The 14,589-nt window shown below is 37.5% G+C and overlaps 1 protein-coding gene across 1 annotated transcript in view; it reads left to right on the forward strand.

Moving 5' to 3' along the window:
- Window positions 1-217: 217 nt before the first annotated feature.
- Window positions 218-14,589, forward strand: part of LOC150077696 (uncharacterized) — a 109,535-nt gene continuing 95,163 nt past the window's right edge. The window contains exon 1 of the mRNA XM_090384771.1: window positions 218-345. Within this exon, the coding sequence (XP_090240897.1) occupies window positions 282-345 (64 nt within the window). The 5' untranslated portion in view covers window positions 218-281. The remainder of the gene's footprint in view (window positions 346-14,589) is intronic.

A 14,589-nucleotide genomic window follows, 5' to 3' on the forward strand; every position in this document is an offset into this window, starting at 1 on the left:
ACAAGGCCGTTGCAAGCAGCGGATGTATTGTGATGCATTCATTAAAAATATCGAAGTGTCTTATTGGCTATTAATTCAGACAGATTCAGTAATGCAAAAATATTATGAAAAGGCGATAGTAGTTTGCCACGATGACGAAATCGGATTGCCTACATCACCGAAACATTCGATGGAATGAACACCCCTACTTTTACATATAAAAACCGAAAGAACGTCTGTAAAAATCGCATTTTTGAAGAAGATTTCACCGAGACGGCTGCCAACGACAAGTAACTACAACGATGAACTCAATTGCATCTACATTACTTCTGGGGATGTGCTTTCTCGTCATGTGTAACAGCGAATGTGAGTTTTTAAACAAACTTTATTTTCGGATAAAAGTACTGCATGTATTTCTATGTTTCCCCACATTTTTACAAATTGAAAAAAATATTGTTCGTATTGCAAATCTAACTGCATGGAACATTGGTTACAAAATTATTTTACATTTATCTTACATATTAAACTAATTACAAACTATAATCAGTTTACAGTATTTTGGATAACAGGCGACGTGCTGTTATCCAAAATACTGTTATAAGTAATAACTGCGAATCTCTTTCTTCGACAATTAGTGTAAGAATTCAGTTCTCGATGCTCTAGTCTAGCCTGATGATTCCCTCTTAAATTTGCTCTGTTATAAAGATAGTTGATGACTTACTCTTAACTACTTTACTTCCTTCGTTTCTGTTTTTTTTACGCCTGTACAATTATCTTAAGTCATCGCCAGGATTAACAGTAATCGATGTTCTGGCATTTCACCTCTGGGCTCAGGGAAACTGCTACTTAGTGAGGATACTGACAGGCGTTTATCTGATAATATCAGTCAAAGTAACTCTTGCACATACCTCAAGGGTTCTTTTCTGTCACCCCAACTGGACATATTATCTAGATTTTCTGAGGACAGAAACAGTTCAAATGAGCGGGTATCTAATGCCAGGGAAAAGAGACTAAAAAGTTTCAAGGGTTGTGTTAGGGTTGTTAAATATATACAAGAACAGTAAATCTTAATTGTATATAGAGTAACGTTAGAAGTGTCGTCAATAAAATGAGCGAATTCGAACTGCTGGTTAAAACAAGTAACGCGGACATAATAGGGCTTACAGAGACGTGGTGCCACCCGTAAATTGGGGATGATGAGTTTCAGTACGGCTTGTATAATGTATTTAGGAAGGATAGAGTAGATAAAAGGGGTGGTGGGGTATTGCTTCTTATCAGAAGCAGCCTGAGTGCGAAGATAGCTTTCCCGGATTCAGACGTTCCACATGCTAGTATAGAGTCTGTATGGTGTGAGATAGTTGGAAACAAAGGTATAATGCGAGTAGGAGTAAACTACGGAAAAGGTGATTGTGAAGATTATGACGAGAGCCTCTACATGCAAATGAAATGGGCAAGTAAGCGTCAATGCCTTATTATGGGTGATTTCAATTTGCCTCTAATTGATTGGAGTAAATGGGAAGGAAACTCGACATGGGGAATAAAATTTTTAAATCAACTAGATGACTGTTATTTGTATCAACATGTCAGGGAAAGTACTAGAGAAAAGAATATCCTAGACCTCATCATCACACATGAATCAGATGACATAACAGGGCTGACAGTAGAGGAACCAGTAGCAGGAACTGATCACGGAGTTCTACGGTGGATGATGACGAGAGAGGTAGCAGAAGTAAGAGGCAAAGGAATGGGTTTTAATTTCAGAAAAGGAAATTACGATGCCTTAAGGTTCTACATGGCCTGTATTAACTGGGTAGATATCGCGCAGAGAATGAATACAATTGAACTGTGGTACGCTTTTAAAACATTAATCACAGATGCCTTGAATGCGTATTTACCATTAAAAAAATAATCCACGAGAAGGGTTCCAAGTTGGATGAATAGTGAAGTTGCCACATTACTTGAGCAGAAAAATGTGGCATGGAAAGGGTACAGAGCAATAAAAAGAACTGAAGCCTAGAACAGCTACAAGGTGATGTGTAATACAGCCACAGAAAAGGTTCGATAGGCAATGCCAGTTAATGAGAAATCACTAGCAAACAGAGCAAAGAGGGGGGGGAATAAGGAATTCTTCACATGTATTCCAAGAAGAGCAGGACAAACCAGATCGGACCTTTACGTAAGGGGGACAGTATTAAATACGCCAGCTGCCGTGGCAAATGAACTCAACAATTATTTTACATCGATATTTACAAATGAAAAACCTTTTGTGGCAATAGGAAATTGGGAATGCAGTTGAAAAATATGTAATTAATGAATGAAATTTCGCAAGATTATTTAATGAAAAAACTTACGAGCCTACAGGGCAGTAAGGCTCCTGGGGTTGATGGAATTTACCCTATAATCTTAAGGGCGGCGGCAATTTGCGCTGTACCAGGACTATTACAGCTGAAATTGCACAAGGCGGGGTCCTGTCCGGACTCTTGTTGTCAGCTGTTCTCGTGCCAGTCTTTACAATTGTATAAAACAGAAATACATGTAACTATTGGTAAGTAACAACTTATGTTGCTGTAAAACCGACTGTAAATAATTCTCAAATTCTGTTGCTAGAACTGTCAAACAGAGAGACTGGTAAATCTGACTGTAATGTAAATAGTGATCAATGTTAACAGTTTATTTCCTTGTTAATGCTAAACTTAATAGGATAACTGATATATAATGCTCCTGATAACTGCAGGTCTCTTTAAAAATGTTTGTCTTGGCTGTGTGACTTCAATGGGTTTTTGGAGCTCCAGCATTGTTTTTTTTTTTTTTTTTTTGCGGGCTCCAGGCCTGGGCAGCCTGTGAGCGGGATGGCGGGCACCCACTGGTATTGAACTACCTCCAGTGGGTGCGGGATTTCGTGCACTTTGGCATGTAAAAGTTTAAAGAAAAAAAAAAAAACCCAGGCCTGGCTACTCGCGCCTAGGGATAGGCACCAGACAGCAGCTGCACAGGTATTGGCTGCTCCTTTGCAGAGGTCCTACATCCAGTACAGATCCACTAGGTGGAGATGGGCTATGCCTAGGGGCCACCCTTGATACCAGGGCACACAAACACGTGTTTTGTACTGTGTTTCCTCAACTGTATTGTGAACAAAAAAAAAAAAAAAAAAATATATATATATATATATATATGCTAGGGTAATTATATATATGAGAATGAAAATGTACATAAAATTGTATATAGATTATTGTTTATGTTTCTTGAAATTGTACATAATATTTGGGTGGGTAAATAAATGAAATGAATGAATGCCATTTGTGACAGGCCGAACTGATATCCTCACCTTTGCCGATGACATAAAACTGTTTACTTCCATCAGCCCTGGAGACGCTGCTGAATACATCAATACCTTAATCCTTCAGAAAATTCGGAACCTTTAGGCCTTTCTCTCCGGTTTCGGACTTCAAATCAATCCTGAGAAGTCAAAACAGTTGACCTTTTCTCTCAACGGAGCCCAACAATAGTACATCTCATTTTAAGAGGATACGCGATTTCTGCCGTCCAACAACATACAGATCTGGGCGTTATTTTTGATCAAAAGCTCTCCTTTCTACCGCCATAGACCACTTGCAAATAAAGTACTGTCGACTCCGGTGGATGATTAAACAACAACTAATGCACGTCCATGACCAGGCTATTGGGTGCAGATATATTAAGACATGTGTTTATCCAGCCATGCTCTATGGCGCCGAAGTCTGGACTTCAACTGCTACGACCCATCTTAGACGGATTTTCGCGGGGGAATTCTGGCTACTGAAATGGGCCATATGGAAATTTCGGCGACCCCCTGCACCAATGACCACCCAGATGGCCGCAGCTTTTAATATCAGATGTCTTCCTGCCATCATTCACGAGAGAAGACTGGTCTTTGCCATCAAAATGATGGTCAGCATTATTTCAGTTGCAGATTTCTGGGCTAATAGCGGATGGAGGATCCCGATCACAAGCCTTAGGGCTAATCCAATCCTACAGGCCATTCCAAATTGCTGTGCTCCTGAAATTGCCCTGCTGGCTGTTAACTGACTGCGAATTTGTTATTGGTGATTGACTGACTTTGTTACTGATGTTACTAATGTGTTTATTTACATTGACGACAGGTTCTCGTGCCCGTTTCTGGGCTAAAATACTTGATTAGTTTCTTTTCTCTTGCATATAACCTTTAATTTTTGATACTTATGTTAATTTTTAAAAATATAATGAGATTACTTGCTTTGTTTACTTTGAAGACCTCAAAGTATTGTTTGCTTACTTCAATATGTTGAGTTCAATCTTGTGTACAAAGCTTAATATTAAGATACTGCCCTCTCTCTCTCTCTCTCTCTCTCTCTCTCTCTCTCTCTCTCTCTCTCTCTCTCTCTCTCTCTCTCTCTCTCTCTCTGCTGCTGCTGCTCTTTAGTTTTCCCTGTTCAACCTTCCCGTTGCGGTGATGAACGTGCTTCCGGCTAGCTGAATCCGGGTAGTCAAACGGCCAGTTCATATCTGACCATTTCTACAGAATCCTGTATCTTAACAGTGAAATGAGCCGGAGAAATAGCTCATAGACCCATTCTTGTACGATTGTGACACGAAACACTGTTGCATTGTCAACATAAATTGGTCTCCTTATTCGGCATAAATATCATCTTTATTGTAATTTTCCTAGTTACACGAGGGTGCATAACCTTTACAAAACCCTTCACGGCGCTAAGCTAGGGGTTATCGGTTTACGACTGCCGGGTGTCGTATTTCCGATACAAATTGGAAATAATTCCTGGATGATATTCAAATTTCCACCGGTATCAACGGCCCAAGTTCATGCCATCAAAATATTCACCATACTATGATTCCAACTATTGAGATAATTGGGTTGATTTAACAAAACAAGCAGAATCCATCGGTTCGTAATCTTCTAGCCACACTCTCTTCTTGCCAACACTGCGAAACAAAGAGTAAATTGAATATTCTGATCACCTGATTTATTCCTATCCTCCACTACCCGCTCAAGATGTTCTGGGCACTGCTTCAAACGGATATTACTGTTTTTCTTTGAAACAAATGGCTTCCGTTTAAGTAGCCGGCGGTCCTCACCAAATTCCTTCGAACCCTGCTGATGATACTGGTTGAATATTGCAGTTCTGTCATTCGTTCATTTTAGAGATTATTACCTGCACACTGGATGACGGGCGTTTTCGTGTGGTATCCTCATAAGACAATGGCTGCGCTTTTGAAGAACTATTTTGTGCCTCAAACACGGCGTTGGAATGGGAAAAATGCTCTTGGTTTCGGGTCATTAAAACCTTTGATATAGATGCTTTTGAGAAACCGGATTTAATTCGAGAGTTTCTTGACGTGTGAGTACTGCTAAAATTGGACTAATGGTAGGTGGTTTTTCAATGAGTGATAGATCACTCGTTCAAAATGAAGATTGCTCAAGGTGTAAGTAAGCCTTCAAGTTACTGCAGCCGAACAGCCTCTGCAATCGTTATATTCGACTAGGCCACCTGCATTCACCACACTCACATGTTTATTTAATCTATTTACATTTATTCACATTGATTTGCATTTCTTGTATCCTAATACAAAGTTTCTTTTCTTTCTTTTTTTCTGACCCGGTCTACGTATTGCCAAAAGTAACTTATCAATTGCACTATCTTGCAAATTTGCCCCTTCCAGGATAGCCGTGTGCTGTCCTGGATATGGATCCTATTCGGATACTGGAAATAATGCAAAAAGCACCCGCGCACCATTTTTATTCCTACAGTGTATATTCTTCCATGTGGATAGTAACGTTTTCTTCTCCATTGTAATTTGGCTTTCGGTATTTCAAGCCTCACTATACACACAGCAATTTCCAGACTTAAAACACATGGGCTTATACTTTTGCTCTTGTTAGGCGCGAATCCAAACGTTTCGGCTTTCAAAATAAGGAGTATCTATTATTTAATTTAGCAAAAAACTGATCGTTTGGGGTTCTAAGATTCATACCGTTCAAAATCGTAACTTAGTAATTTGGAAACTGAAAGGCAGACCATAAAATGTAAACAGTTTCACACAAGAATTTTTAGATATTCTCGTATGAAACTTTGTGTGCAATAACACCTTTCTAATCTATAGCTTTACAGCGAGGAATTGAAGAATTTACCACTGTTTATTAATCCTTGAGAATTTCAGATTTCCAATGGACTAATAAACAAAAGAATAGCGATCACAATTACAGTACTACTTGTATTTAGTAACTAGACTAATTTCAAATTTATATTTATTAAAGTACCAACAATAAATCAGCTTAAATGGCATTTCCTAAGAAAAAACTGAAGAATCAGAGTACTATCGAAATCAACAGCACTGAAATTCAAACCGTCCTATCCTAACGCCTTACGTCTCTGTTCCCATCTGAGATAAAGATTTTACTTATATTTCTGCCATGCTGGGTCGCACAGTTGGAAGGATCGAACACTTCGCACACCTGTTGAAAACGACCCCAGGTCGAAGGAGGTAAGATGGTTTCCTCTTCTTCCGAGAGTCTGAATTTTTGTCTCAGCATACAGAAAATCGACCAGAGCACGCATGCAATTTACAGACAAGTTAAAGGGAAAAATATGGCCTTAGACGCTGATGCTCTTGAAACCATAAGTATTCGGCAATTGATATATTTCGTTATTAATTAATTTATTTATATATACACACATTCCTCACATACAGGTACACAGACCCTAAATAAAGGTGAGAAAGCTAAGAGATAAAGAAAACACAAAAGAGTAATAATCAATACAAAACTAGAATTAAAATATATACAAAATTCACATTAAGAAAGAGAGTAAGGAGCAAATTTTTATAGATATTTGGATTAAGTGTAAAATCAATATTGTAATAATTCATTACCTGAATGAAACGAAACAGAGGACTACCAAATAAGTGATGAGTACGAAGAACAGGTCGTGAGAAATTAATTTTATAACGAGAATTCAAACGGGGTACAGAGAAAGGTATTTTAATTCAGTTCAAGATGAGATGGAGAATCGATAACGGAGTTTATGATATGTAGACAAAAAGAGACCCATGGAGTTGTCGTCTAGAGTGAATAGGGATGATTCTGAAGGGACCCCAAAGAGCTAGAAAGAACCATACGGATAGAAGGACATGCTTCACTCATTTCTCCTCTAAAATATCAAATTAGCTAACAGAGGTCGGACAAACAGTGACAAACCGCTTAGCTATTTTTACTTCTCGTTCAGTGGTTTATTGGATAGGCCGATCTAATGAATATGATTTTAACAGGAAACGTTATTGCGAAGTGAAAGTAATTTGAATATCAATAGTATTATTTACGTGATATGACTGTTTCCCTTGCTGTTATTCATCTTTGTGTGATAAGCAGGAAAGAATACGAACAGGGAAGTCATGCACGTAGAATATTAAAATTTCATCCCTTTTGCGTTGCAAATTTAAACACTTCTGCTAAAATTTAAACGTAAAATTTAAAGGTACAAAACATGCAACTACAAAGGCATAAATTCGCTATTGCGTCTTTAGTGTAACGCTTCAGCTCACTTTATGTCATTCAAGCAACTCTCGACTCCACAAATTTTTCACTCACACACACACACACACACGCGCGTGCTCGCTCGCTCGCTCACGCACACAAAAATTGAAGGACTGCTAGATATATAAATTTGGCTGCTTCTATACTCTCTGTAGGGCAGTGGTTTCCAAACTTTATGTTACTACTCCCCTTAAAAAAAAATCTAATCGTGACGCCCTTCCCCTTTATTTCATAAAATAATACAGACACATTTTTAACCCCACTTGTGGTCTGCACTTTTTAAGCCTACTTTTTAAAGCGATGGATGTGCTTGTTTATTAGCACAAAGTTTATCAAATCTAGGTGTCATTGAGGAGAGTGCTACTCATAGCTCTTTTTCTACTACTAAACAGGCTCGTTATTTGGATTTCATTGCAACTAATGCAGAAAATCCCGTTTCGCATAAATATGATGTCACGAATGGCAGCAGTACTTGCATCGCTTTGCTTGACTACGTGTTATGTTCTTCGCTTCGATTCAACCAAAATTGAACTAGCGTTTCACTCTGAAATTTTTGTTTCGATGAAATATCGCGTGATAATTCTATCAATTTTTCCTTTTCAATAGTTGTCAATCCAAATTCATCATCTTGTTCATCGACAAATGGATTCTGTATCCACGAGAACTTTGTAAAATCAAAATCTTCGAAATAATGTGAAAAGTGCATTAGCAAACCATCCAAGTGTTCAGTAAATAGAGTTTTTTTGTTTTTGCTTCAATATTAACTCTGGCGCAGAAATCATGTAAAAGTGGAAACGTGTCGAACTTATTTTTTTTGTAAATTTCATTTCCATAGCTCCAATTTTTTTATGAATGCTTTCACTTTGTCTTTTTGAATCGGTGAATCAATGGTCCTTGCATTGATTTATTCAAAACACTCAATTTTCCTAAAATGTCAACCAAATAGGTAAGTTTAACGATTAAGTTATCGTTCCTAAATAAATTTGCCTCTTCATTATGATTTTCATCGAGAAAAATTGCAATCTCTTCTTTGAGTTCAAACACCTTTTGAATCATTTTTGCACGAGATAGCCGGCGCACTTCGCAATAGTATAGAAGCGAGGTATAATTAGCTTCCATATCTTCACACAGCTTTGCAAACAACCTAACTTTAAAAGGACTGTTTTTTATGTAGTTTATAACTTTCGTAACTTTTGTAAAAATGTTAAGTTCCTCGCTCATATTTTTTGACGTAAGAGCAGCTCTGTGAAGCGTGCAGCACGTCCAGATAACCTCGGGAGCTTTCTTTTTAACTAATGCTCGAAGACCCGCCTTGTGTCCCGACATTGACTGCGCTCCGTCATTACAGAGTCCAATGCAGTTATTCCACTTTATGTCGTTCTCATAAAAAAAAAGTGTCAATTATATAAAAAATTTCATCGGATGTGGCCTTTCCAGGAATGGGGTTGCAAAAGAATATATCTTCGATTATAGTAGTTTTTGCAACGTATCGATCATACGCAATTAAATGAGTCTCATCTACTTGTATGGCGAATTTCGAAGTACGCGGTTGAGAAACTAACTGATCGCAAAGATCTTCAGATATACCATCGATTCTTCTGCCAACTGTATTATCGGCGAATGGTATTTGTCGAGACTGTTTCGCATATGATTCGCCGAACATTATTTCAACAGTATCAATAGCCGCTGCCAAACTAGGGTTTCTCCTATTGCGCGTGGTTTTTTTACATTTGGCGATTCTGTGAGAAACTTGGTAAGACGCAAGCAATGCATTTGATGGAACAGAAACTATTTTTTGAACGTTTGCTTTTGTTTATTAAACTCGTCTAATTTTCTTTGTAAAAAGTTGTGTGTACTTACCAACGTATTCAGAATGCGCAGTTTTAAGGTGCCGTTTTAATTTGCCCGGTCTCGTACTATCTGAAGCCAAAACTTTCGTACAAAACAAACACATTGGTTTTTCCAAGCCATCTATAATAACACTCTTCCTTATTAGCGGATTTTCTCTCGTAACCAGTCAAAAATTTATCCATTCGTCTAAAAATATGAGGATTAAATTTATATTCTTAAAAAATACAACTTCTAAATTACTAACGATTATTATCAGTAAGTAATCGCGCCAAAACAATAAAAAACACAATCGCGCCCCACCGAAACCATATTTTCAACCATGCAGCTAATGCTACGAAATCTACCTAAATATGTCATACATAGTACGCAGTAAATTATATATATTACATTACATCGTATCAATCATAATTCATCGACTCATTTAAGCAAAATATAATATATATTTTTTTAAAATAAATGCTTATCTTCCGTTTATATCGAAGTTAGTAGAAATCTGTAGAAATAAACGAGGAGGAGATCTTATGAAGTTCACTCTGGGCAGTTGCATGATACTGAATTTTGAGTTGATATTACCTTAGAACTTGGATCAGGTAAGGTACTTTAGTGAAATTTTAGAAGAATTAGATAAAAAAAACTGCCCTAATGGAATGTGTTACCCCGCACACACGCACTCGCTGCACTTACTTACTTAGGCCTTGTGTGTGCTTGGGTGTGGCCGCGTTAGCACTAGTTGGTCTAGGCATAACTTATACTTTTTATTCTAAGTGTAGTTATGTCGGTTTCGACTCTTTTCTTTGGGTGGGTCATCTTATAGCTGAGTTTATCGTCTAGTGGTTTTGTTCAGGACAAAAGCTTCGTATACCCTCAGGGATGTAGAGAGATTTAGCTATTTATCCCCCTCTCTACCCCTCCCCACGGTTTGGGCTTCGCATCGTGCTTATTATTATTGGGTAATCACACATTCGATTACTCGACACCACAATTAACCTGTAATCATGTCTTAACATTTAGCTTTAGTGGTTGCATGTGAGGTTTTGGCAGAGAACGAGAAACTCCTATAGTGCAAAACATAATAAAATTTAATACATGAGAAAGTAAATCTTACATAGATATAAATTCATCAAATCATTATGATAATAATAGGATCATGTTCTTTGGGATTATCATTCTTAAACACAGCAGTTATTAGTTACAAGATTATAAGAGGCTAGAAAGGATCCATATCTTCATCATCAACTTACCAGTCTAAGATACGGCTGGGCGGCGGCTCTTCCCTCCGTTCTCCGTGACTGAAACTTCTCTATTCTCTTCTATCCTCTGCATTACCTTCTCACGTCTCTTCTTCTCTTCACCTCCTCTTCTCTCGACCTCTCGTTCTGCTTCGGCCTCCCCGTTCTGCCTTTGGGTCTCGAGGACCTGCTTTTATAGCTCTAGTTCTCCCTTATTGTTTATACATTTTCCTTTCTCTTGTTGGAGAACTCCCACGTTATGGGACACTTAATCAAAGGAGTCACCATCATCCTCGATTACGCCATGTACCAGACATTCTGGCCAGACGTGTAGACACTTCACCAGCTCCTTATTAGGAAAATGAAGAGTCTCTAGCTTACATATTCACCGAGTTTACGATGCTCGGAGGAATCTACGATATCCGTTCACACGGGTGCCTGTATCTCTCTGATTTCCCCCACCCCCCTTTCTGTCGTCATTATTTGCATGTCAAGCTAAGCGCATCTTTCCTGTGTTTATAAAAATCTAACCCGTAGGTGGCTCCCGAGATAGCATCGTCGGCCAGCAATTGCAGGCTTCTGTAGAGGTTTAGATAGGCTTTCTTTTTACTACATAGTTGCTGTGGCTAATTTCGCCATCTTTTTAGCCGCCATTATAACAGGTTCTAATTTAAAGATTTAAGGACTTCTAACTTGCTTTAATACTCAGTTTTAATAACTCTAAAATTGTCAATAAATGAAGTTTTGGATAATAACTAAATAGGGGAATTATCAGAAATTAAAATACTTATTATGGATTAAAAGGGAAGGGCGGAATTAGCACTGCAACATCTTGCTCGGCTCCCCCTTTTTCAAAATTGAGACTGGGGATTTAGAAGAAAATCACTCTTCTCAATTCTGAAAAAAACAAATCGGGCCCTAAACTAAGATTCCCAAAGTAAAAGATGGCTTCTTCCTTTACAACTGCCTCTACAACTAAACTATATATATTCTCAAACACAAAATACTAGGAGGTTAATATCTATGATATTATAACATTAGTATAACATTAGTAATATTGTATCATGAACAATAAAAGTTCTTAAATCTTCCTTTGGATATCCTCACACATTTTCGCACACGCACAGTTTTATAAGGAATACACTTCTTATCTTCATGATGCCTTCTCAAGTGTCCACTAATCTGTTTATCAAAAACAAGCACAGTGTTTTGTTGGTTTGCTAGGCTGTAGTACACTTCTGTTTTTAAGATTGATGCACATCGTTCCCATAGCATAATCGTCTTCCAAGATTTTTCTCCAAGCATGATACATTGTTCATGTAATAAAATACCAAAGTTAGTACATGTTCTTATCATTATATTTATATATGTGTTTTTCATAATGCTAATATATAATTATAAATAACACTGACCAATAATAGAAAAGTAACAATCAAATGTTTTTTTTTTTCAAGAATTTAAACCTTTAAAAGCATTAATACTTCCATGATTATTTCACAATTACTATTACAAGTATATCACTCTAACATAGTTATTCCATTAAAATTCCATTTGAATGTCAGTAGAATGTCAACAGAATCATTCATAAAGTTCAAAGTTGTAAGTGTTTTTTTTTTAATTCACTCGAATGTTTTTTTTTTTTTTCACACAGGACAATGAGTCCCTGCACACACCGTTTGAGTGTTTCCTAAAAAAAAATAAAATCACTTCCGAAGCTCATTTAGACGTCAGCGAAGAGGAGAAAGGCTTTTCCTCTCTCTTTTCTTCTTATTCTAGGCTGTTAATGCTTACACGATCGTTGTCATTCTCACTATAATAGACTTGGTAAGTGCGTACTTGATTTGAAGTTTCCATATTGATGCTTCCACACTGCCATAGCTTCCATAACACCGCTCCTAGTGTGATTAAAATCAACACTATGGCTGGGATTCCTAAAGTAAGGTATACTGCTTCACGAGACCAATTTCTTTCCAGATGGACAATTAATTTTAATTGTCCCCATTGATTCCATACAAGACATTCATAAAAGCCAAATTGTTTTGCTTGGACCGAGTCGATGTTGAGAGTACTGGTTACATCTCATTGACTCCATACTTCCAAATGAGTGGTTAGCAGTTCATTAGTCATGGTATTTTTCCAGGTCACATTCTCTAGAGGAGGAACATGTTTAAAAATACATTGTAGCCGAATGTCGTCTCCTAAACTTCCTAATGTGTTTTACAGTTTCCTTCTGGTGATCCTTTTATATAAATTAATGCCTGGTCTTTCACTAAAGGATAGTTTGAGATTTCTGCTGTACAAGTGTAGCAGCCTGACGTTTGACGTGTCATCTTAGGAATTGATAAAGTAGAAATGATACTGCTTTGAATAATCTTACCCTCGAAATACCATTTTATTACTGGAAGTGGATTTCCTCTGGCTTCACACTGTAGCAAAACTGGATTTCCTTGGATGGTAGCAATATCGTTCAATTTAGATATGAAGATATGTCCGTAAGATACTGTCATTATGAAGGAAGCTTGTGCTGTTCCTAGTTCGTTTCGAACTAAGCAGGTGAAGTTATCGTTATGGTTTGTTCTCATAACGCTTTTAATTTCAAGAGAAGCGTTTCCTTGTTTTGTTAGCATTTCTCCATTTTTAAACCATTTGTAAACGAAAACATCTGGGTTTGCTCTGGCTTCACATTTTAATTTGAACCGATCATATTCACGTGAGATTTTTAAGGTTGTTTTCATAGTGATTCTTGGCTTATACTTCACTAGGTCTGTGATTGAGACCATTAGAGGGTGCAAGTAAGTTAGATGATTAGCGACACAGGTAAATGCTTTCTTATCATACTCTGGTGATAGAGTGGTTATCCATTTCAAATAAGCATTCATTCTTATTTTGTCTGACCATAATTCCTGACTGGCTTGTACTGATCCATTGATAGCTGGCGGTTTTCCTGCTAAAGATTTGCATGTAAGAGTGGCTTGCTCCCCTTTGTTCCCCTTAAGAAATGAGCCTTCTCCGATTAGAGGTGGTAGAGGCGTAACATAAATTGTTACAATAGCTGTACTTGATCGGAATTGACGTCCATCCTTAGTTTGAAAGTGGCAAAAATATTTGCCTTCATCTTGCAGCTGCAGTTGGGTGATTTGCAATGCAAAATCATTCTCTCTAGGTGATCCGACAATTTTATAATCCGGAAGCCCTGGTGGTCTGAAAAGGTGGTCTGTGCTTTTTCCGTTGAAAAACCATTTTACAGTGACTGTGAGATTTGCAACTAATCTGCAGGGGATGATGATAGTTTGACCAGCAATGGCTTCTCTATCTAATGGCTGAAGAATGAAGATACTGGTATGATAAGGCGTACACCGAATAAGTAGCGTGACTAGCAGGAACATGATCTGTGCTGGAGAAGTCATATTGATGAGTATTCTGGTATGTATTTCTATCAAAAATAACGTCACCTCCTTTTTTTTTTCTTTGGGCCTAAAGTAAAATAAAATTGTAATGTAGGAGATAGTGGAATTTTTTTTTTTTTTTTTCATTAAATTTTCTTCAAAGACCTAAAATACTAAAATCACAGTTGAACATAATTCCCTTTTTTGTTTTCAGGAGGAGTGAGAAGACAGATATAAAACTTCTTTTGTTACTTCTTAATCTTCTTTTCTTCTCTCATATTTTTTTTTTATTTTTTTTGATGAGAAAAAGGGAAGCTTTCACTCAACATCTGAATGTTGACCTTTAGTTTTATTCATCTCTCTAAGCTTTAGATATACAAAGTGAGAGAGAATCTACCCTACTTGCTCCTTCCTCCTTCCAATTTTCACATAATTGGATGATTCTTATAGAAAACCTGTAACAATGTTACTCTTACTTCCTGTCTGAGATTCAGCTGCGCATGGTCTATATACTCTCTCACCTTCCCTGCAGTCGATCTCACTGATTTTCCAGTAGTCAGTCCTACGAATCACTTTCCAC

The sequence above is a fragment of the Mastigoproctus giganteus genome, chromosome 11 (genome assembly GCF_048544385.1).
Source record: "Mastigoproctus giganteus isolate SK-2022 chromosome 11, ASM4854438v1, whole genome shotgun sequence".
Classification (NCBI taxonomy): Eukaryota; Metazoa; Arthropoda; class Arachnida; order Uropygi; family Thelyphonidae; genus Mastigoproctus; species Mastigoproctus giganteus.